The sequence below is a fragment of the Centruroides sculpturatus genome, unplaced genomic scaffold (genome assembly GCF_000671375.1).
Source record: "Centruroides sculpturatus isolate CEXI.00-Female unplaced genomic scaffold, Cexi_2.0 scaffold1862, whole genome shotgun sequence".
Lineage (NCBI taxonomy): Eukaryota > Metazoa > Arthropoda > Arachnida > Scorpiones > Buthidae > Centruroides > Centruroides sculpturatus.
The window spans coordinates 88462-111999 of record NW_019386047.1 but is presented as its reverse complement, the minus strand read 5'-3'; the positions used below and the strand labels follow the sequence as shown (position 1 = coordinate 111999).

Below are 23538 nucleotides of genomic sequence, written 5' to 3'. Positions count from 1 at the left end.
ATAAAAATAAATAAATATCTAATCTTTTGCAGTAAGAAAGATTGGATTGCTCGAAAATTAAGATGAAATAATAATGTTGATTTTTGATAGTCAAAAATTATTTAATAAGAAATGTTTCAGCACTCGGTTTGTCTTATCTTTGACTTATATAAAATTCCAATGTAAAATAAGAACTTTGGCTGTGGACGATTTCAAAATAAAAGACTGTTGTTATGGAATAATTTTAAATGTGAATGTTAAATATAAAATATTAACTATAAAATTTCCTCACCATTTTCTTTATGTAATTGTATTTAAAATTTATACTTATATTTTATAGTTAAAACTTTGGTTATGTAAAGGAAAGATTATTTAAATGCTAGAAGGAAATGAAAGAAGGAAAAAGACAAAAAGAAGTTGAAAGATTATTAACATATTCACAATCAGCTATTTTCAATGCAGTTTTTTATTGTGCAGTTTAAAAAAAATGCAATAAAAAACTACAATTCCTATCAGAAACTAAGAACAAAGGCAGGAAATACAATGGACTTGCCATAACATCACACTGCAAAAACAATTGTTAGAAGTTACCAAATTTTGCCCTATGTATGCACCACCTTCCTCCATCAGATATTAGAGAATTTTATCCCAGATATGGAAAAACTCTTGGATGGCATGGATGAAGATCTTAATTAATTAATTAAATTAAGGAATTTTATTGGTAAAGATAGCTTTAACTTTAAGGGAGAACACCATCCATTCTGTCCTCGAATCCTTTTGGAGCAATGTTTTTCCTATAGAATGTGGTTTATCACCAATAGTATAGTTATTGTAAAAGCATACAAGTCCATTGACATGGTGCTAATGAAAAGGAAGACATACCATAAAGACATTAATGAAACAGTGTGCTCGTGGGCACCCTTGGGATTTCTTGACAAATTCCAGAGTGGTACACAATTCCAATTCCAGGCTCCTATATATGTTAAGTATGCACAAAGCCAGTGTACTTGCACTATCCACATCAATAATTTTCACTTTTGCTAAGATCCACAAACCAGGAACTCCTCAATCTGTGTTGTCTGCCTTGCCACAATAAGGATAGCGAGGATACTCCATAAATTCATTGCCAGTAATATGGACACTATCATCATATTGTAATAGACTTAAAGGATTTAGTGGAGTGCCTAAGTAATGTACTGTACTTATTGTTAACCAAGAAAACATCAAGTCATGCAACTTTAAGTCTTTCTACCCTTCTATCCAACCCTGCTTTTGCAAAGTTATAAAGTTTGCTATGCAACTTCCTTCCTCTTTGAATACTTCCATAATCCAGAAAAACATTATAATTTTATTCTTGAAATTTCATATCTCATATGCTATTTTTCCTTATGATTTTGAAAGGGTGTCTTACCTACATGATAGGTATGCATACAGACAGCCCCATATCAGGGATTCTTTGCAAACTTGTCATTCAGAAGATAGAGGAAGAGGTTCTATTGTCCTACATCAAACAAGTGGTCTTAAAGACAAGGTATGGAGACAATGTATTCATAATCTGGTATCAGAAACCAAACATGCTGTAGTTTCTAAGAAGCATCAACAACTCATATACTCTCTACCTATGTGTAGATTAAGATACAGTGGTACCTCAGGATACGAACACCCCAGCATATGAAATTTTTAGGATACGACATGAAATTCGAACATATTTTTGCTCCATGATATGAACAAAAATTCACCATACGACATTACATTAGTTGGCAGCGCCATTTTTTATTCACTTCTGTTCATTGGTCTCAGTCCGTGTGTTTGCTTTGTCGTGGAAGGATCTCGCTCGATAAAGGAAATCTTGAGGTATTATCAGAAAGTGACTGATTTTATTAAAAAGAAACATCCCGAAAAGGTTTGGCTGTATTGCTGCTCGGAGTAACGACATTTGCCTAAGTCATTTTAGAAACATTTTAAAAAGTAGGCAAAGCCAAACTTCTTTACCAAGCGACTTCTATCCAGTGAAAGTGCTGGTGAAAGTGAAGGAAAAAAAGCAAAAAGCAGTAAATAAAAATTAAAACAACACTAATTTTTTTAATCTTTTCTAAGTTATTTTTAAGTTATTGTTACTATTATGTTATGTAAGTTAAGTTTTAGTATCATTTCCCTTCTCCCTCTCCTCCACTACCGGTTTACACCTCCACCATCGTCTATCCTCAAAAGTAAAGTGCAAATAAAACTACATTTATTTAATCAATTATTATTCTATTATGGTTATTTATGCATTTACAACTACAAAACACATTTTTCAGTGTTTTCCTTACTACAGTTATTATTATTTTTTTAATGTACTACTTAGCTTTAATTTGAGTGTGTTTTTCGTGTTGGAACGAATTATTTGGTTTTACATGTAATCGTATGGGGAAAAATGATTCATCTTACGACATTTTCATGATACGACCTCAGTTTCAGAACGGATTAATTTCGTATCCTGAGGTACTACTGTAGTCTCCAAATAGCCATTTCTTAAATGTTCACTTCACATTACAGAATGTCCAGATTTCCCATCAAGTCTATAGAAAACCAACATCCAATCTTTGCAGCATTAGTAAGAACAATCATATACTCCTCCAATATTCTGGACACATTAAAGGAATTTGAATCCATTAAACAAATTGTTAATACCATTAATGGTAATATTAATTAGAAGGTATGAGACCACTATCTTCCATGTATGAAAGAATAACAATTTGGTATATAAAGCCATTAAATACTACCAAATTTTAGCTAAAGTATATAAGGAGATAGCTACCACCAACTCAACCACTTCAAGATTGGTTATAGAAGGAATCCCACTATATATATATATATAGTGGCTATATATAGAGACTATATATATATATATATATATAGTCTCTTTAGGAATGAAAAAAGCCTCCTGACAGGAAACTCCTCTCTGAAGATTTGTCCCAGATGTGTAATTGTGAGATGTATGATTTTAGTAATGGATTGTGTGACACAATAAAATCTGTATGAACAAAATTTTATTCAAAATAACAACTGAATCTTTATAAGAAACTAACACATAACCCAAGATATCAGCTGAGGAACATACTACAGTGGTACCTCAGGATACGAAATTAATCCGTTCCGAAACTGAGATCGTATTATGAAAATGTCGTAAGGTGGATCATCTTTTCCCATACGATTACATGTAAAACCAAATAATTCGTTCCAACGCGAAAAACATACTCAAATTAAAGCCAAGTAATACATTTAAAAAAATAGCTGTAGTAAGAAAAACAAATGAAAAATGCGAACAAATGTAACGTCGTATGGTGAGTTTTTGTTCGTATCGTGGAGCAAAAATATGTTCGAATTTCATGTCGTATCCTGAAAATTTTGTATGCTGGGGCGTTCGTAACCTGAGGTACCACTGTATCAACAAACACTCAAGAGAGATACAACAAAAATAAACAACTCTTAAAAACGTGTACAAAATATTCTAAAACCGAAAGCTTAATCACTGTGAGGACAAGAAAAGTGGACTAAATAATTAAACCTAGTAATTAAATATTAATTCTAACATGCAAGAAGATTTTGACTGATAGAGGGTAAAATTTAGGGATAGAAAGATAAGTGAAAAATAATAAAGGATTATCCAAGTCTTTTATTGGATCAAGTCCTTTACAAACAAAAAAAATGGAAGCACATGTTCTGGAACATTTTCTTCATCCCTTTGAGGTTCCTTTTCTCATTTTAAGCTGACCACAAACCAGTCAGACTGGTTCTTACATGGACAAAAAAGAGCTCTACCCCAGAATTGGAGCCGATCCCCCATCAGCAAAGAAGGAAGACAGCTTTAAGATAGTAAGAGGAAACGAAAAAAAAAATAATATGGGAAAAGAAAATTTAATGTTAGCAAATATAAATTATGGAATACAGCCACACAGTATCCACAGGAAGTATCCCATCAAGGATTGCAGATTTAACAAAGATTGGGAGTATATTGACATTACTGCATGCTCCCTCAAGTTGAGAATTAAAGAGCATGCCACAATCATAACAAAAAGACACCTACAATTTTTCTCACAAACATTGCCAGGGACTGCCCTGGCAACATTGTGAAAGAAAATGACATCCATATTAATCTAGATGAGGACAAAATCTCTATGTGACATCATTAACTTGAAACACCTAAAGAGATTTGAAATTTACAAAGCTTTCATGAAGTCCAAAGATATCAACTAAAAGATTTTGAGTCCATCTCAAATGCTGGAAAAATTTCCATAAATATTTTAGTGTCAGAAAACTCTACCCCTTCCACCATGTGTAGACATTTTACCCACTGTAATTATCATGATGTGTGCATCTATAGGTGCACATTTGTATTTCTTTGCTTGTAAATGATGCATCTATAAATTTTTAACACATGACATTTGTAACCAACTGTTTTTGTATTCCTTTATGTTTAGGTGAGCTCCATTTTTGTTTGTATGTTTGAAATTGTTGAATAAACTCAGTGATAACTGTTTAACATAATCAAAAACATTAGATTTTTTCATTAAATTCTTGCCTTGTTGGAGTTTTAAAGCTGTTTGTATGTTAATTAAAGGCTTTACATTCTTTGAACTGATTTATTGGAGTTTTCCATGTAAAAAAGTTCAAAAGGCATTAAAACTTTTTCATGTTGCTAAAAAAGTTGTTCAAAATTTTAAAAATAATCACTAACCTCTTTCTTTGTTGGATAAAACAGAAGTTAGTGATTATTCTTAAATTCAAATTAGAGTTCAATTTAATGTTGCAATATGAAAAGTCAGTATGAATTTTGTATTGCAGTTAGAGATTACGGTTATTTCTTCAAGATTAATTTTTATAGTTGTTATTTACTTGTTTTTGCATAATTATATAGCAATAATATTAAAGAGCAATTAAATTGTTATATTTGAGTTTATTTTTCATGTAGATAGTTCTTGAATTGAAACAGTTTTATAACACTGTGCTTTACAACATTAAATCTAATATTAGTTTTTGAACTAAGCATGCTTATTTTATATTGTAATGGTCTTTAAAATAAATGTACTAAAAATGAAAATAAAATTCACCAACCTTAAGTAGGCCTTGCACTGTAGTGAGCTTTCTATTATGAACATTTTTGGTTGACTTCTAAGACTTCAGATAGATTTTTTTCAAAATTGCTACTACCAGAAAAGTAGTAGCAATTTTGAAAAAAATCTACCTGAAGATCTTAGAAGTAGAGTTACTGTACGTATTCTGTTACATACAATAACTCTAGATAAGCATATATAAGTTTAATAAATAAGCGTAATTTATAGTTGCATATAATTACTTGGTCCATGTAACATTATCGATAATTTTGTTCTTCAATGAGAAAAAGGTTGAACACTGTGTTACGCAATATTTATACATTTTCACCAAAATTAAAAATACTTTAGTTAGCATTTTTGTGTTTGTGTTTTTTTTAGCCTTACTGCTTATTTCTTGAGTTTTGTAGAAAGAGTGAAAGACAACTGAATAAAATATAAAAAAATATTTTATAATTTTAAAATAATGAAATAATTTTCATTATGGATAAAATTTATTCTTAAAATTTCTTAAAATCATTCTTAAGAAAGTATAAATGTATATTTGGAATTGTTGAAGCAAAAAATAGTAAAAGTTAACTTCTTATCAAGATAATTACATTATTATATTGTTACAAGAGAATTTTTTTTGGAATTCATATTTAAATGTAATGACAATTTGTCATTTTCATTAAGGAATTCAAATTAAAATCTAATATAAATATTCATTTTAAAATAGCAAGGACTCAAAACACAATCCAAAAGAAAAGAAACAGAAAAAAAAGAATATACTGTAGTTGTCAGATGTAAAATTCACTGAGATATTATTTGTTATTTAGACAACAATAATACGTTAATAATAAATTTTCTTAAATCTTAAATGCCATTTTTTTATATTAAAAAGTATATTAATATAAAAAATGAGAGAGGAATATGATTAGAATTGAAGCTAATGACATTTGCAATCTTTTAGAGCTTTGATTGCAGCAAAAAATAAATAAAAGTAAATGGGTAGAAAGCACTCTGCAAAGTTTACTGGATTAATTAAAAACACTGATGAGATAATTGAAATTGAGTAAAAAGCATTGATAAAATAATTAAACTGTATATTAAATAAAATGCATATGGAGGTATTTAATGTAAAAGTTATTCTATTCTATTCTATATTTTTTATTTTCTGCATTTTATTTATTATTATAATTTACATATCCTACAAGTTTAATTGAAGTAGAAAAATATTTATTGCATTTTTAAATTTGGAGTATATATATCTGTTAAGATTAATCTGCAATAAATTTTTATCTGTTGTAAGATGAGAAATAAAAATAGTGTATAATTTCTTTTAATTTTTTTACATAATTAAAAATATTTACAAATATTTTATAAAATCTAATTTAAAATTAAAATTATAACACAATAAATAATTATTGATTTTTTATAACTATTAATGCTAATGTTTTCATATATTTCTAAATAATAATTTAGAAAAATATGAATTTGTAAGTAATAATTAATAATTTGTTCATAAATGACTAAGATTTGTTTTGAATTTTCAGTGTTACTCATTAGAAAAATTGATGTTTTAATATGATTTGTGCTTTTGATTTTCTTTATAGACAATTTTGAAAAGTTTATTTTAATAATTTTTAGTTTATAATTTTGTTTTTTAGAGTCATCCTAGTATTAGAGTAAAAGGAACAGAAAATGAATTTGATCCTGTTGATTGTAATGATATTCAATGTTCTATCAAATCTTTTCATATGCATTGCCCTTTCTGTGTTAAAACAGAATCGTATCAAGATTCACGTATTTTGAAAGCTCACTATCATGTTAAACATGTTGATAAGGGAATAGAATTTGGTGGTAATATAATCTTTTCTGTTTTTATTTTTTAAAGTTTCTTAAATTGATGTTCAGTCTTATTTTATTATTTTAAATTTTTCCGTAGGACTAAAGATTCTTCGTTGCTGTGAAAGATGTGATATTGTTGGAGCAATTAAGGAAGAAAAAAAATTTAAAGGAGCTCATTGGCATTGTTTTATATGTAAAAATGGATTTAATCGTAGAGATGAAGCTATAAAACATTATAAAACTCATTTTCGTCACCCTTGTACTACTCTGCAGATACATGTTCCACAGGTAAAATTTAAAATTATTTTTCATTTACATTTCATATTTATTAGAATGGCTACTTGTTGGTTAAATATAAATATGTGTTTAGAGCTACACATATTTAACAAAGATCTTTCCAAATAAGCTTTAAAATATATACAGTATATTCTTGATTATCTGGATTAATCATTGGTAATGAGGGCAAGAATAATGTGGAAACACAGATAATTCACAAGTCTGTTTTAATGAAAGCTAATTGATTTTTTTCTATTTAGTTTTTAATTTCATATTAAATTTAACATAATAGTTTATATTTATTATGAATAAAATATGTTTGAGAGAGATAATTAATTAATTAATGAGCTTTAGATATGATCAGAGTTGAATAAGACAGAAACATAAGACAAACAGAAAATTCAGAAAAATTTATTAAACTAGTGTCTTGCAGTTCACTATCAATTTCTTGTATTATTAACCAAGAATGACAAGTTTCCAGCTGGATATCATTGTAAAACATCATTAATTTTGCAATATTAATGATTTGTGATAAGGATATAATTTAAAATATTTTTTCAAACAATTTTACAACTTACTTAATGAAAAAAGAAAAAAAATACAATAGACACATAAGTAAAGCCATATTGTTCAAAAATCAATTGCACTTGTATTTGTTAGGCCATTTAATTTATGCCTTGATGTTCTGGAAGTTGTTCTGATGCTCAATATACCATTTTAAATAGCAAGAGTTAACAATGAATATTTTTTTATTTTAATTCTAATATTTATATTCTTGACATAAATTTTTATTGATTTATGTCAAGAATTTTTATGGATAGTCTGCAGTCCAAATAATCCACACATGAATAATTGAGAGCATACTGTATATAAAAAAGATCTTTTTTAATCACTTTTTTGAAACTGCTCATGTTTTCTGAAAATAAAATATATTCTTAGAAACATTATATCAATAAGAATTCTGACTTTTTTAAACTAATATTTAATACTATCTAAATTAAGGAATAGAAAATTGTCAAAGTGTTTTATAATGCAGATATTTATTGAAATTCATTGAAAATATATTTGACAGCTATATAAAATACAGAAGAAACTTCCTTTCTCTCCTGTCCAATCAGCAAGAACTAAAACAGTCTTTCTTCACAGAGATGACATTTTATTAGAGGTATAGCCTCTAATAAAAGGTTTTTGATTGAAATTATGTATGTATTTTTACAGTTTTTGGCTTATCATCAGTGAATTTTTTAAAAACTGTTTTACATAATATTGCAGAGGTATAACCTCTAACAAAAAATTATCTTTGTGAAGGAAGACTGTTTTAATTCCTGATGATTGGGTGGAAAGGACTTCTGTATTTTATCTACTGTAAATATACTATCTGCAATAAACAACTACTTTACCAGAAAACTGGAACTGTACTGTACTGTACATGTAGAAAATCACACCTAAATGCAAAATTTCAAGCAAATAACTACTCAGGTTCAATATTCAAATGTTTTCGGCCACTACTTCATCGGCCAACTTCCTGAAGAGGGCTGATGAAGTAGTGGCTGAAAATAGAAACATTAATACAGCAAATAAAAAAAGGAAACATTAATACGGCTCTGGCACGTTATGCCAGCAATCCAGGGATTTCCCCATTGGGACCAAGCTACCCTAATACACAGGGTCTTCAACCAGCAAAGCATTAGAGCATTAGATATCTACAGGGCAGACAGGAGAAGAGCCTGCATCAACACTTGATGCCATTCATGTATCAAATGCATGGAAATACTATTTAGACTCATAAAGTATACATCATATATATGATACATCACAGCCTTTATTCAAACTTATTTAAAACTTTTAAAATTAGAACGTGGCTACATTCTATATATAGAATGATTTTTCCATTTTACACTTCCTGAAGAGGGCCAATGAAGTAGTGGCCAAAAATGTTCGAATATTGAACCTGAGTAGTTATTTGCTGGAAATTTTGCATTTAGGTGTGATTTTCTACATATACTATCTGCCTTTTTAATTGAAATATTTGAAAGATATTCATTTTCCATTTACCTGATAAGAATTCATTTGTTTATAAATTTGCTTTGAATTATTAAAATAATATGAAGTTATTGTTTTATTTTAAGATAATGTAATTATCAGTAATATAATTTTTCAATGAATTTGTTTGTATATAACATCATGAAATTTTCTTTTTTAAATATACGATTGATTATAACTAGAAACAATTCATTAATAAATAATATTGTTCAAAAGTATAAATCTGATTTATACATAATTACTAATTGATAATTAGGATTTATGTAGGATTTACATATGGAGTGCAGTTTCTTTTAATTAAGGAAAAAAATCAACCATTCAATTACTATGTGAACAAACTATTCATTGATTCAAATTAAACTTTTCATATTTTTAATAAAGCATGTTCTATTTAACTTTAAGGAAGTAAATAAAGCAATGGCATTAGAAGACAAAAAAGGATTTAAAAGAGATGAAACAAAATCTGCTGCAATTCATATAGTTTCTGAGGCAGTAATTACCAGTACAACACCTTTTCTAACATCAGGAGCAGGAGGTAAACATCACAAAATTTTAAATGTTTTATCTTTTAAAATATAATAAACTTATTAAGGTGAATCATAAGTATTTACATACCCTAATTTGATTTAATTTTAATTTATTAATTTGAACAAAAATATGTGCAAAAATAATCCAATGAATATATTAGATATTAAAGTATGTTAACATTTGATTTTTGTTTATATTTTAAATAATAATACTCCAGAGTTATTAAAAGATAATTGACATGACATTTGAAGTATTTTAAGAGACTTACTAAATGTACTTCAGCATTTGGTTGATAGTTGCCTTTGATAGTTTATCAAATATTTTGAATCCAAATGTATTGAAAGATAGTTTTGAATTGCTGTCTTGTTTGCTGTTGTGTTACAAATGTATTGAAATGAAAATATCTATAACAGTATGCTAAGTTTCAATTTTGATAAGTGTTACCATTGCAATTATCAAAATAATATGATTCTAATAAGAACAATTATAAAAATTGAAGACTAAATACAGAAAGCATTTTGAAGTCTTCTACATATCCATTCAAAACTGTCAGAACACATCAGTGGAGTAACCTTTCTTTTTAGGCTCTTTTCTATCTACACATATGCAAATTTTTTAAAAGTTCTTCTGACTTCAAATCCTTGTAACATTTTTTTTTTTACAAAAATTGAAAGACCCAAGAAGAAATGTATTAGAACAATTATAAAAAGTCTACAACAGGTGAAGAAATGTAGCAAAGAAGAGCATATAAAGTAAAGTCAGCTTTGCTAATCACATGTGTATTCACAACCGTCAGAATGTTAATTCTGATGGCTGTGAATATACATATAGAAGACTTCAAAAAGTTTTTGTATTTAGAATTCCATTAAGTAGTTTGTCAATGGTGCTTAAGTCACAAATTGGTATATTTTATGTTAATGGCATGTTTGTAGTACAAATATGTAGTTTGTTATGTAGATAAGGAAGGTGTAAATCCAATGCCTGAAAATGGCACAGCAATGATATGAGATTATGATCTGTATTCTATGCTTTGCTTTTATTCTATTTCTTTAATCTGATATATAACTGGTCAAAACACCTTAATTTTTTAGGAATTATCACATCCACAGATGCTGTTATTATTAGCAATTTGATAACTTTATTTTACCCAGATGCATTTCAGAAATTACAATATTTTCCTCCTCTGGCTTTTCTTCCATAGTAGCTAAACAAGGTAAAAACACTTATGAAAGTAGTTAAATGCTGGAACATTGAAAATTGGAAGTGTATTGGAAAAGTGTTGGTGCATTGTTTAGCTAGGATGGAATAAAACCCACCAATAAGGAAAATATTGTAAATTCTGAAATGCATCTGGGTAAAATAAAGTTGTTGATTGGCTAGTAATTACAGTATCTGTGTATGTGATAATTTCTAGAAAATTAACTTGTTTTGACTGGTTACATTTAATTTGCAAAAGGAATTTAGTCCAGGACTAAAGCCCATTGGCAAATAGAATATCTCAAAACTGTGTCATTGTGACTTCAGTACTTTTTGGCAAATCACTGATTCAATTTTGTGATTGAGTCTTCAGTTTTTATAATTGTTCTAATACATTTTGTCCTAGATCTTTTAATTTTTATTTATTTTAATTGTTAAATTGAATTTTATTTGATTGACACAATTACTTTTTATATACAAATAATATCTGACTGGTTGTAAATATAATCTAATCCAAAGAAAGCTAATACATAATACAAATTAATGGAAAAATTTACTTCTTGTTTGTAAATTTGTTATTCTTTACCTATAATATGTTTTTTAATTACATCTAATATAATTAATTAGTTAACTGATATATTAATTTTAAATTTAATTTTCATTTAACTCCTATTTGTTCAATTTGTATTTTTCAATCCATTTAATAAATATATTAAATATATATTAAAATATGAAAAGTTTATATGTTTTTTAATTTGCTGTAAATAGATTTACTTAATAAAGTATTAATTGTCACCAATTAATTAAAAGTCACCAAAAACTAATTTCTAATTTATTATTATTATTATTTTTTTTTTTAAAGTTTTCGACTAGTTACATTTATAATCATTTGAAAAAATCACATTTATAAATGTATATATATACTTAACCATTTTATTTATATATATATAATATACCTAGCCATTTTATTTGGCCGCGTTTCTTTATGCAGCGCTCGAGAAGCACTTTACAGCGAACACACTGAAACTGGTTTTTAATTGGCCAACACTGCTCATGACGTCATTTTGCTACACTCTTCCTGCATAAAGAAATGTGGTCTTTGTATGAATAATACCTTATCTACATTGGCCACCTTATCTACTTCACTGGGGGCTCTGGTTTGAATCCAGGTTGGGAACTTCAGGAATTTCTTGTGGGCTCATGAAGCAAAATGAATATGCCAGGCCCTGGCTAAACCCACAATGAACATAGATAAAAATCTCTTGTAGTGTTTCAAAGCAAAATGTGCAAAAAAAGGACATTTTTAGAGGATAAATTCAATAAATTTTCTTTTTAAAAAATTATTTTTATTAAAGACAAGTTTAAGAACTAAAAGAAGGTTTTAAAAGTTACATGCATTTTTTATTGTTGGTTAACTTAATACAAATGGAAACAAGAACAAAATTATAAAAATTATCAAATAATTTTATGTAAAGTTCATTTACCATTAATTTTGGATATATTGTGGTATTGAGCATAAAATGATTGTCAAAGATATTGTTCATAGAAAGTCAATAAAAAGTTCAAAAATTTTGAATTAGCATATTCATTCTATCTACAAAATATTGATATAACACTGAAATACCAATATTACATTCTGAATTCCTTACCTGTGGTCATGATTCCCAAGGTTGGGTCAGTGGCTTTGTGTTTTCTGGGGGTTGCTGTAGTTATTTTTAGTTAAATAATTTTTGTAGGAAATTTCACCGAGAAGGTAATTTTTTTTTAATGATATCCAAATATCATCAAGTTTGCTTTTTGAGTTTTGTTTTATTTGTCTACATATCTCTAAAAACAAAAGTGGATTGTCAATTATTTTTCATATCAAACCAAAGGCAAAAATAGACTGAATGCCAAGAATAACAATAGCTTGGCTTTAACAAACACTCAGTTGTAAATTTTGAAGTTAGTTACCCTATGCAAGCCCATTGCATTAAATATTACATTCAAATTATATTCTGAAAAATTATTTTTAATGTGTTTTCTTTACTCTACTGAAAATGCCTTTTTTATGCAAATAAAGCAGGGGGTTTTGCAAGTCATTTGGCTATTATAAAAGGGGTTTTATCCTAAAAAGAAGGGAAATCTACATCTACTAAAATGAAATAATAATTAATTAAACAAATATGAATAAAATTATAAAGTAAACTAGCTGTTACCTGTGGCTTCACCCGTGTGGAATTTGCAATTTGATAGAAATAACCCTCCCTTGATACTTCACTAAGTATCTTCACTAAGATTCTCAACAGTAGTTGTTACTATAAAAACAAAAAATCACATCTAAAATAGTACAGTAGAAGACGTTCTTCATGTTAAGCCTTCATCCTCTCCCTCTCTCCCCACATGGGAATTTTGAAAAATCTTTTCTTAGTGTGAGTTTTCATGATGTACCAAATTTCACCTCTTTAGGTTCAGCAGTTTGCTCTGGGCAATGATGAATCACTCAGGACATGTAATTTTATATATCACAAGTTCTTGCGCTGCGTATCTCACCGACCACATGACTGTGCTGCATGGTTACCTATCTCGTATACATACGCATCTTGCCCCTCGCGACCCGCTGACACCAAAAATATAATGCTTACCTAGATGACATCTTTTGATTTATATGAATGTTTAACGGAATAATGTACAGCCTATGTCCACCCTGAAGGTCCATTCTAAATATTGGTATCCGAAACTACTCATCCGATTTTTGAAATTGGATGAGTAGTTTTGGAGATTACCTCCTACATCCAAACTTACAAACTTTATCTCTTTATAATATTAGTATGGATGATGATTATTACAAAAAATGAGATAGGGTTTACTGAAAAATATTGATGTTTAATATCAAAAATATAATAATATTGATATTTGTATATATATTATATATGAGATAGGCACACAACAATTCAGACAACTAAATAGCAATGGCAGACTTTTTCATTAAACATATACAGAAATTTTCCAAAAAAACAACCTCTGCTAAGACTAACAAGTTTTGTCTTATGTAGTCTGTTTATACCAGGAGACAAAGAAGTGTTTTGAATCGATCTTTGTCTCCAAATTAAAACAGACTACAACTTTGGTTATTAGTCTTAGTGGAGGTTATTCTTTGGAAAATTTCTGTACATGTTACGTGAGATAGGGTTTACTTAAAAATATTAATATTGGTAACAATACTTTTCAATAGACCCTATCTCATTTTTGTAATAATCATCGTTTACTTTATAATTTGATTCATATTTGTTTAATTAATTATTATTTTATTTTAGTAGATGTAGTACATTCAATTATGATTTCAATTTCTAAGTATTCATGAAAGTGATAAATTTGTATCAACATTAAAGTTCATAGTTAATATCTATTCTTGATTATAAAGTTAAATTTATGATTGTTTTGTGTTGTGAAATATTTTAAATTTGATTTATATTAAGAAAGAATTAACATAAAAAAATGTGAAACTATTTAAATAGGAATAAAAAAATGTTCTTCTTTTAAATAAACATTAACAATGTGAATTTTAAAACTATGGAATGAACAAATTTTGAAAACTTTTTGATTAATTGATTGTTCAAATTCTGCAAAGATTTAAAAAAAATTTATCTTTGAAAAAATTTCAGTTATCTCACAAAATTAAAAATGTTAGAGTGAAAATAATAATTTAAATGGAATAATCTATTTCAGTATATTTACATGATAATTTATTAGTTTCAGCAGTTATTCTAAAAAACAATGAAGATACCAAAGAGATTTTTCAAGATAAAGAAGATCAAGGTACATCTATTACCACAACATCAGAAAATGTATCTACTGATAATCAAGCAGCTATTGTGATAATTCAAGAAGATCAGTTAGCTGGATCATCTGGTTCAAATACATCCATTAGTCAACCTATAAATACCATTGAAGTAAGAAAATTATTTATAATTTAAGTGTAATAAATATGCTAATGTATTTAAGCTTTATTCAAATTTTGATATAAATTAGGATCAAGAAATGGAAAGTAAGTGGCAACTTGGAAAATTAGTTACTCATTTACAAGATCAACTAGATCAGTTAAGAGCTGACAAAGACAAGATGGAAAAATCTTTAAAATCTGAAGTTGAACAGTTGAAAGCTCAAGTATATTGATTTTGTTTTCTTTATTAATAAATGATTAATGAATGAATTAGTAATATATTATTTATAAATATATATAGGTACAAAAACAAACAACTGAACTTGATTTTCTCAGAAAGAAAAAAGAAGAAATACAAGTTAATATTCTATCAAATTCAAGATTACAACAGATGGTATCTAACTTACAGAAGCAACATACTGAAATGTTACATCAGCATATACAGCAAGTGAAACAAGAAATTTATCAGTCTGCTTTAAAAGAATTTCAGGTAGCTTAATTATTTAGAAAGTCATTTGATTATTAAATAAAATTAATTGCTGCAATAAAAAATTTTTTCAATGCAATATCAAGCAATGTGTTTCTTATTTTTTATGATTGTTTATAATGTTTCAAGTTCAATTATTGTTTCAGTTTCAATTATAAATATTTCTGTTATTGAAATAATAATTGAAGTAATAACTGTTGCATTAGCTGTTATTGAAATAATAATTGCTTAACATTTGGGACACTGTATTAATTTATACAGTGTGCCAAAATTCATAATACATGGAAAATTTAACTTATTAAATATATTGTCTCTCTCTACATGTTAATCATTTTTGTCTAAATACACATTTGTATCGCTCCCACTCAAACTGAGCATATATTAATATATTAGATGTTATTCGCCTAATTGAACTTTGAATGTGTTCCTTTAGGTAATCCATATTTTGAATCTTTTCTTGGTACACCAAAGTCTTCAAGTGTTCTGCAGGTAAAAATTGAGAGGGTTAAGATCTGGGGATTTCAGGGGCCATTTCAAGGAACAACAATGACAAATCCATGAACCTGGAAATTGATGATGCAATTTTCTACAGATTTATACTTATACAGCTACTTTAGACAAATTTAAAATAGCATATAAACTCTTGGATATAAAAGTATGAAACTGATAATGTGGCTTTCATATTATGAGAGAAATAATCAATAAATATCAAAAAATTACATTTGCTATAATTTTTATAATGAAGTATAGTTATCAAACACTGCTTCTTTACTGTAAATGATAAGGTGAAGCTGTTTTAACTTTTGCTGTTCTGTTAACAAAACTTGGACTTAAACCAATACCACTTTCAAATCTAATATGCACCCAATTTTTGAGATGTCAAAATCTGAAAAAATATTAGCTTTTGAATGTGATTATTGCTGTACATCACCAGACATGCAGCTGTAGAAAATAAATGTATTCAAGCAGCAATAAATGCATTTTTGAAAACTATTTTATTGTTTCATTTGTAGTGACTATATGATGATCGCATTTCCAAATATATTCATCTATGACTCCATTAACAGGTATGGGATCTGAAGACTAACAAAATCAATATTCCCATACAATCAATGTTTTAACAGTGAGATTTCATGTCAGTATGCACAAACATGATAGTTACCAGATAGGTAGTATCACACTGATATATCAAGCTTCAGCATATATCAGTGTTCTTCAGCATAGCAGCTAGCTTTCTGCATAAACTTACCTTTAATGAGACCTGCTGTACATCATTCACTCAGCTTGTTATAGTTCCAAAAAACCACCAAACCATTCCAAAACCAAATTGAAAGTAAATTAAAACTGGAGTAGTGAGAGTCTATACCAACAATGAAATACATGCAAAATGCCAACTGAAGTGAGATGCAAACAAGACTGCATTAAGTCAACTTTATACCTGATTCTAATGTATATGAATATAAGCTATACACTCAAATTAGAATGTATAGCTTATCTTAAAATACCGTATTTACTCAAATATAAGATGATCTCGCATATAGGATGAGGTGTGGCTTTAAAGATCAAAATAAAGAAAATTAGATTTATTAATACAATTCTAATTTTATTTAGTTTAATTTCGTTTAAAATATCAAATGAACGTAAATGCACACATTGTCTTGCAAAAATTACTGACATTTTAAACTTTAAGGAAAAATCTTGTAAAATCAACAACATAATTTGTTCATGTAAAGCTGGACAATCGGGAACCTTTTTTACCAATTTTTAACAGTCAGATTCACTCTTCGTCAATTACACTTATGAGTTTCTTGAAATTCTGATTTCCAAATAATCATCTGTTTTCACGTGGGAATGAATTAAAACTTATATTGGGCTCCCATGTAATTTTGGAAAATTCAATTCAAAAGCTTTGCTTACTCAAATGACCCAGATAAAATACTTTTGTTTTTAAACACCAGAAGGTGAGAATCTGGTGAAAAATGTGAATACACAATTTACAAAAATTATACAGAAATGAAAAGAATCCTTTGCTTGCGTGTATAGGACAACCTAGGTTTTTGAAGCAGTGAAAAATGGATAAAAACCTTGTCTTATATGCAAGTAAATATGGTATTAGTCTTAAGCTAATTCAATAATGTACTAGTAATGTTAAACTGAGATCATAATACATTTTCATATATCTTTTGCTTTGGTCTTTAGAATTATTCCATTTTAATTGTAAAATAAAATTATTCAAAAATCATACTTATTTATAAGTATAATTTTTGAATAAGCAAAATAATACCAGATTTTTTAAAATTATATTTAAAAATCTGGCAATATTTGGCTTTTGTTTAGCATTAAGATTTGGACTTTGATTTCTGTAAATTTGTACTTTTATCATTTAAATATATTTTTTATTCTAAATAATTCTTTAAACAATATTCTTGATTATATTCTTTAACAAATTTTAATATAGATAATTTTTTATATAGGGCATTTCATCTTCAAGCAGTACTCGAAATATTTCCAACTCTACCTTATCATCTAATGATCAAACAGTTCTTGCATTGTTTCTAGATAATACAACAGGAATTGTATCACAAACACTTCCTGTTTCACTATCATCAACTTCACAGACTCCAACATTATCTCAGTCTCCTGTTACAGATAATCAAGTTATGCCTATTTCTATTCCATTATCTTTGCAGTCAACATATTTATCAGATAACTTAACTATGTCAAGTTTAACTACAACACAGTCTAATTCCAGTAGTCAGCCATGTCTCACTTCAACAAATTCTTCAATTTTAGATAATAATGACTGTCCAGTTGTGGTTAATAGTTCAGCTAATGTTCGATCATCAAAACAGAATAATAACTCACCATTATATAATCCTAGTCTTCCCACTGTTCAACAGTTAATATGTGGCATTGCAATAAATAATGGAAAAACTGAACAAGCTTCTAGTGATAAGCTTTTAATAGCTATACCTTCTAACTTATTATCAACTCCAGTATCCTCAAGTACAAGCAGACAGAATACAAACATTTCTGCAAATCAGAATACACTCACATCTATTGATTCAGCAATGATACCAACAGAAACAAATGGTTCAACTCCAAATTCATTTGTCACATGCAACAGTTCATTTACAACTTGTCCAATGACATTTTGTTCAGAAGCAACCAATTTCAATAATACATCTTATATCATTACTGAAGGCAATAAATCATGTGCATTACAGATGCCAGCAAATGGAAATCTTTCATACTCTGAACTTATTTCTTCACAGATTACTGAAAAGAGAAAAATGAGTTCATGTAGTGGAATGGGAATAGATAAAAGAAGAAAATAAATAGGTATAAATTTAATATAAAATTTATTTATTAGTGTTGATGGTATAAGAAATTATAGAATATCTTCCATAAAATATTTTCCATTGCATTTAGACTAGCTTTCTTCTAACACTTTTATGAATATTGTAGATTTGTGATTTTACAGTAAAATGCAAATTGTTATTAGTGATTCACATTTTGAGTGGTCATAATTTTTGAAAAACAAAAAAAAATCACTTTACACATTTAGGATTTTCACAATCTTTATGTATTTCGATTTTTAAGGAATCTTAAACTTTCCAACATAGCCTTGTGTGTATTGATGTTTCATTATTTAAGATAACTTTTATTACTACAGTAGAACCTCGAAAACTCGGCCTAATGTGGACCGAAGGGTGGCCGAGTTTGTGAAAATGCCGGGTTATCGGGAATGGGGTTAAAAAAGGATAAGTATGCGTTTTTCCTCAGAAAATACTGTACTGTACTTGTATGTATTGTTTACTTGAGAATATAACAGAGAATAAACTGCCCAAATACCCTTAAACAAAGGAAAAGCANACCTCAGGATACGAAATTAATCCGTTCCGAAACTGAGATCGTATCATGAAAATGTCGTAAGGTGGATCATCTTTTCCCATACGATTACATGTAAAACCAAATAATTCGTTCCAACGCGAAAAACATACTCAAATTAAAGCCAAGTAATACATTTAAAAAAATAGCTGTAGTAAGAAAAACAAATGAAAAATGCGAACAAATGTAACGTCGTATGGTGAGTTTTTGTTCGTATCGTGGAGCAAAAATATGTTCGAATTTCATGTCGTATCCTGAAAATTTTGTATGCTGGGGCGTTCGTAACCTGAGGTACCACTGTATCAACAAACACTCAAGAGAGATACAACAAAAATAAACAACTCTTAAAAACGTGTACAAAATATTCTAAAACCGAAAGCTTAATCACTGTGAGGACAAGAAAAGTGGACTAAATAATTAAACCTAGTAATTAAATATTAATTCTAACATGCAAGAAGATTTTGACTGATAGAGGGTAAAATTTAGGGATAGAAAGATAAGTGAAAAATAATAAAGGATTATCCAAGTCTTTTATTGGATCAAGTCCTTTACAAACAAAAAAAATGGAAGCACATGTTCTGGAACATTTTCTTCATCCCTTTGAGGTTCCTTTTCTCATTTTAAGCTGACCACAAACCAGTCAGACTGGTTCTTACATGGACAAAAAAGAGCTCTACCCCAGAATTGGAGCCGATCCCCCATCAGCAAAGAAGGAAGACAGCTTTAAGATAGTAAGAGGAAACGAAAAAAAAAATAATATGGGAAAAGAAAATTTAATGTTAGCAAATATAAATTATGGAATACAGCCACACAGTATCCACAGGAAGTATCCCATCAAGGATTGCAGATTTAACAAAGATTGGGAGTATATTGACATTACTGCATGCTCCCTCAAGTCGAGAATTAAAGAGCATGCCACAATCATAACAAAAAGACACCTACAATTTTTCTCACAAACATTGCCAGGGACTGCCCTGGCAACATTGTGAAAGAAAATGACATCCATATTAATCTAGATGAGGACAAAATCTCTATGTGACATCATTAACTTGAAACACCTAAAGAGATTTGAAATTTACAAAGCTTTCATGAAGTCCAAAGATATCAACTAAAAGATTTTGAGTCCATCTCAAATGCTGGAAAAATTTCCATAAATATTTTAGTGTCAGAAAACTCTACCCCTTCCACCATGTGTAGACATTTTACCCACTGTAATTATCATGATGTGTGCATCTATAGGTGCACATTTGTATTTCTTTGCTTGTAAATGATGCATCTATAAATTTTTAACACATGACATTTGTAACCAACTGTTTTTGTATTCCTTTATGTTTAGGTGAGCTCCATTTTTGTTTGTATGTTTGAAATTGTTGAATAAACTCAGTGATAACTGTTTAACATAATCAAAAACATTAGATTTTTTCATTAAATTCTTGCCTTGTTGGAGTTTTAAAGCTGTTTGTATGTTAATTAAAGGCTTTACATTCTTTGAACTGATTTATTGGAGTTTTCCATGTAAAAAAGTTCAAAAGGCATTAAAACTTTTTCATGTTGCTAAAAAAGTTGTTCAAAATTTTAAAAATAATCACTAACCTCTTTCTTTGTTGGATAAAACAGAAGTTAGTGATTATTCTTAAATTCAAATTAGAGTTCAATTTAATGTTGCAATATGAAAAGTCAGTATGAATTTTGTATTGCAGTTAGAGATTACGGTTATTTCTTCAAGATTAATTTTTATAGTTGTTATTTACTTGTTTTTGCATAATTATATAGCAATAATATTAAAGAGCAATTAAATTGTTATATTTGAGTTTATTTTTCATGTAGATAGTTCTTGAATTGAAACAGTTTTATAACACTGTGCTTTACAACATTAAATCTAATATTAGTTTTTGAACTAAGCATGCTTATTTTATATTGTAATGGTCTTTAAAACAAATGTACTAAAAATGAAAATAAAATTCACCAACCTTAAGTAGGCCTTGCACTGTAGTGAGCTTTCTATTATGAACATTTTTGGTTGACTTCTAAGACTTCAGATAGATTTTTTTCAAAATTGCTACTACCAGAAAAGTAGTAGCAATTTTGAAAAAAATCTACCTGAAGATCTTAGAAGTAGAGTTACTGTACGTATTCTGTTACATACAATAACTCTAGATAAGCATATATAAGTTTAATAAATAAGCGTAATTTATAGTTGCATATAATTACTTGGTCCATGTAACATTATCGATAATTTTGTTCTTCAATGAGAAAAAGGTTGAACACTGTGTTACGCAATATTTATACATTTTCACCAAAATTAAAAATACTTTAGTTAGCATTTTTGTGTTTGTGTTTTTTTTAGCCTTACTGCTTATTTCTTGAGTTTTGTAGAAAGAGTGAAAGACAACTGAATAAAATATAAAAAAATATTTTATAATTTTAAAATAATGAAATAATTTTCATTATGGATAAAATTTATTCTTAAAATTTCTTAAAATCATTCTTAAGAAAGTATAAATGTATATTTGGAATTGTTGAAGCAAAAAATAGTAAAAGTTAACTTCTTATCAAGATAATTACATTATTATATTGTTACAAGAGAATTTTTTTTGGAATTCATATTTAAATGTAATGACAATTTGTCATTTTCATTAAGGAATTCAAATTAAAATCTAATATAAATATTCATTTTAAAATAGCAAGGACTCAAAACACAATCCAAAAGAAAAGAAACAGAAAAAAAAGAATATACTGTAGTTGTCAGATGTAAAATTCACTGAGATATTATTTGTTATTTAGACAACAATAATATGTTAATAATAAATTTTCTTAAATCTTAAATGCCATTTTTTTATATTAAAAAGTATATTAATATAAAAAATGAGAGAGGAATATGATTAGAATTGAAGCTAATGACATTTGCAATCTTTTAGAGCTTTGATTGCAGCAAAAAATAAATAAAAGTAAATGGGTAGAAAGCACTCTGCAAAGTTTACTGGATTAATTAAAAACACTGATGAGATAATTGAAATTGAGTAAAAAGCATTGATAAAATAATTAAACTGTATATTAAATAAAATGCATATGGAGGTATTTAATGTAAAAGTTATTCTATTCTATTATATATTTTTTATTTTCTGCATTTTATTTATTATTATAATTTACATATCCTACAAGTTTAATTGAAGTAGAAAAATATTTATTGCATTTTTAAATTTGGAGTATATATATCTGTTAAGATTAATCTGCAATAAATTTTTATCTGTTGTAAGATGAGAAATAAAAATAGTGTATAATTTCTTTTAATTTTTTTACATAATTAAAAATATTTACAAATATTTTATAAAATCTAATTTAAAATTAAAATTATAACACAATAAATCATTATTGATTTTTTATAACTATTAATGCTAATGTTTTCATATATTTCTAAATAATAATTTAGAAAAATATGAATTTGTAAGTAATAATTAATAATTTGTTCATAAATGACTAAGATTTGTTTTGAATTTTCAGTGTTACTCATTAGAAAAATTGATGTTTTAATATGATTTGTGCTTTTGATTTTCTTTATAGACAATTTTGAAAAGTTTATTTTAATAATTTTTAGTTTATAATTTTGTTTTTTAGAGTCATCCTAGTATTAGAGTAAAAGGAACAGAAAATGAATTTGATCCTGTTGATTGTAATGATATTCAATGTTCTATCAAATCTTTTCATATGCATTGCCCTTTCTGTGTTAAAACAGAATCGTATCAAGATTCACGTATTTTGAAAGCTCACTATCATGTTAAACATGTTGATAAGGGAATAGAATTTGGTGGTAATATAATCTTTTCTGTTTTTATTTTTTAAAGTTTCTTAAATTGATGTTCAGTCTTATTTTATTATTTTAAATTTTTCCGTAGGACTAAAGATTCTTCGTTGCTGTGAAAGATGTGATATTGTTGGAGCAATTAAGGAAGAAAAAAAATTTAAAGGAGCTCATTGGCATTGTTTTATATGTAAAAATGGATTTAATCGTAGAGATGAAGCTATAAAACATTATAAAACTCATTTTCGTCACCCTTGTACTACTCTGCAGATACATGTTCCACAGGTAAAATTTAAAATTATTTTTCATTTACATTTCATATTTATTAGAATGGCTACTTGTTGGTTAAATATAAATATGTGTTTAGAGCTACACATATTTAACAAAGATCTTTCCAAATAAGCTTTAAAATATATACAGTATATTCTTGATTATCTGGATTAATCATTGGTAATGAAGGCAAGAATAATGTGGAAACACAGATAATTCACAA

At 27.6% G+C, this 23538-nt stretch overlaps 2 protein-coding genes across 2 annotated transcripts; both read left to right on the top strand.

Annotated features, from left to right (window-relative positions):
* Nucleotides 1-1380: 1380 nt before the first annotated feature.
* On the top strand, nt 1381-19124 carry LOC111613313 (the record flags this gene model as incomplete). Its single annotated transcript, XM_023354664.1, has 8 exons — nt 1381-1510; nt 6722-6914; nt 7000-7190; nt 9624-9756; nt 14679-14878; nt 14958-15092; nt 15170-15358; nt 17830-19124. Coding segments are annotated over 8 exons (2035 nt in total), but the record flags the coding sequence as incomplete, so codon positions are not given.
* A 778-nt stretch (nt 19125-19902) lies between these two features.
* Nucleotides 19903-23514, top strand: LOC111613310. The gene is made up of 3 exons (XM_023354661.1): nt 19903-19977; nt 22862-23054; nt 23140-23514. Exons 1-3 carry the CDS (start codon nt 19903-19905, stop codon nt 23445-23447), a joined length of 576 nt encoding a protein of 191 aa, XP_023210429.1. The 3' UTR covers nt 23448-23514.
* The last annotated feature ends 24 nt before the right edge of the window (nt 23515-23538 follow it).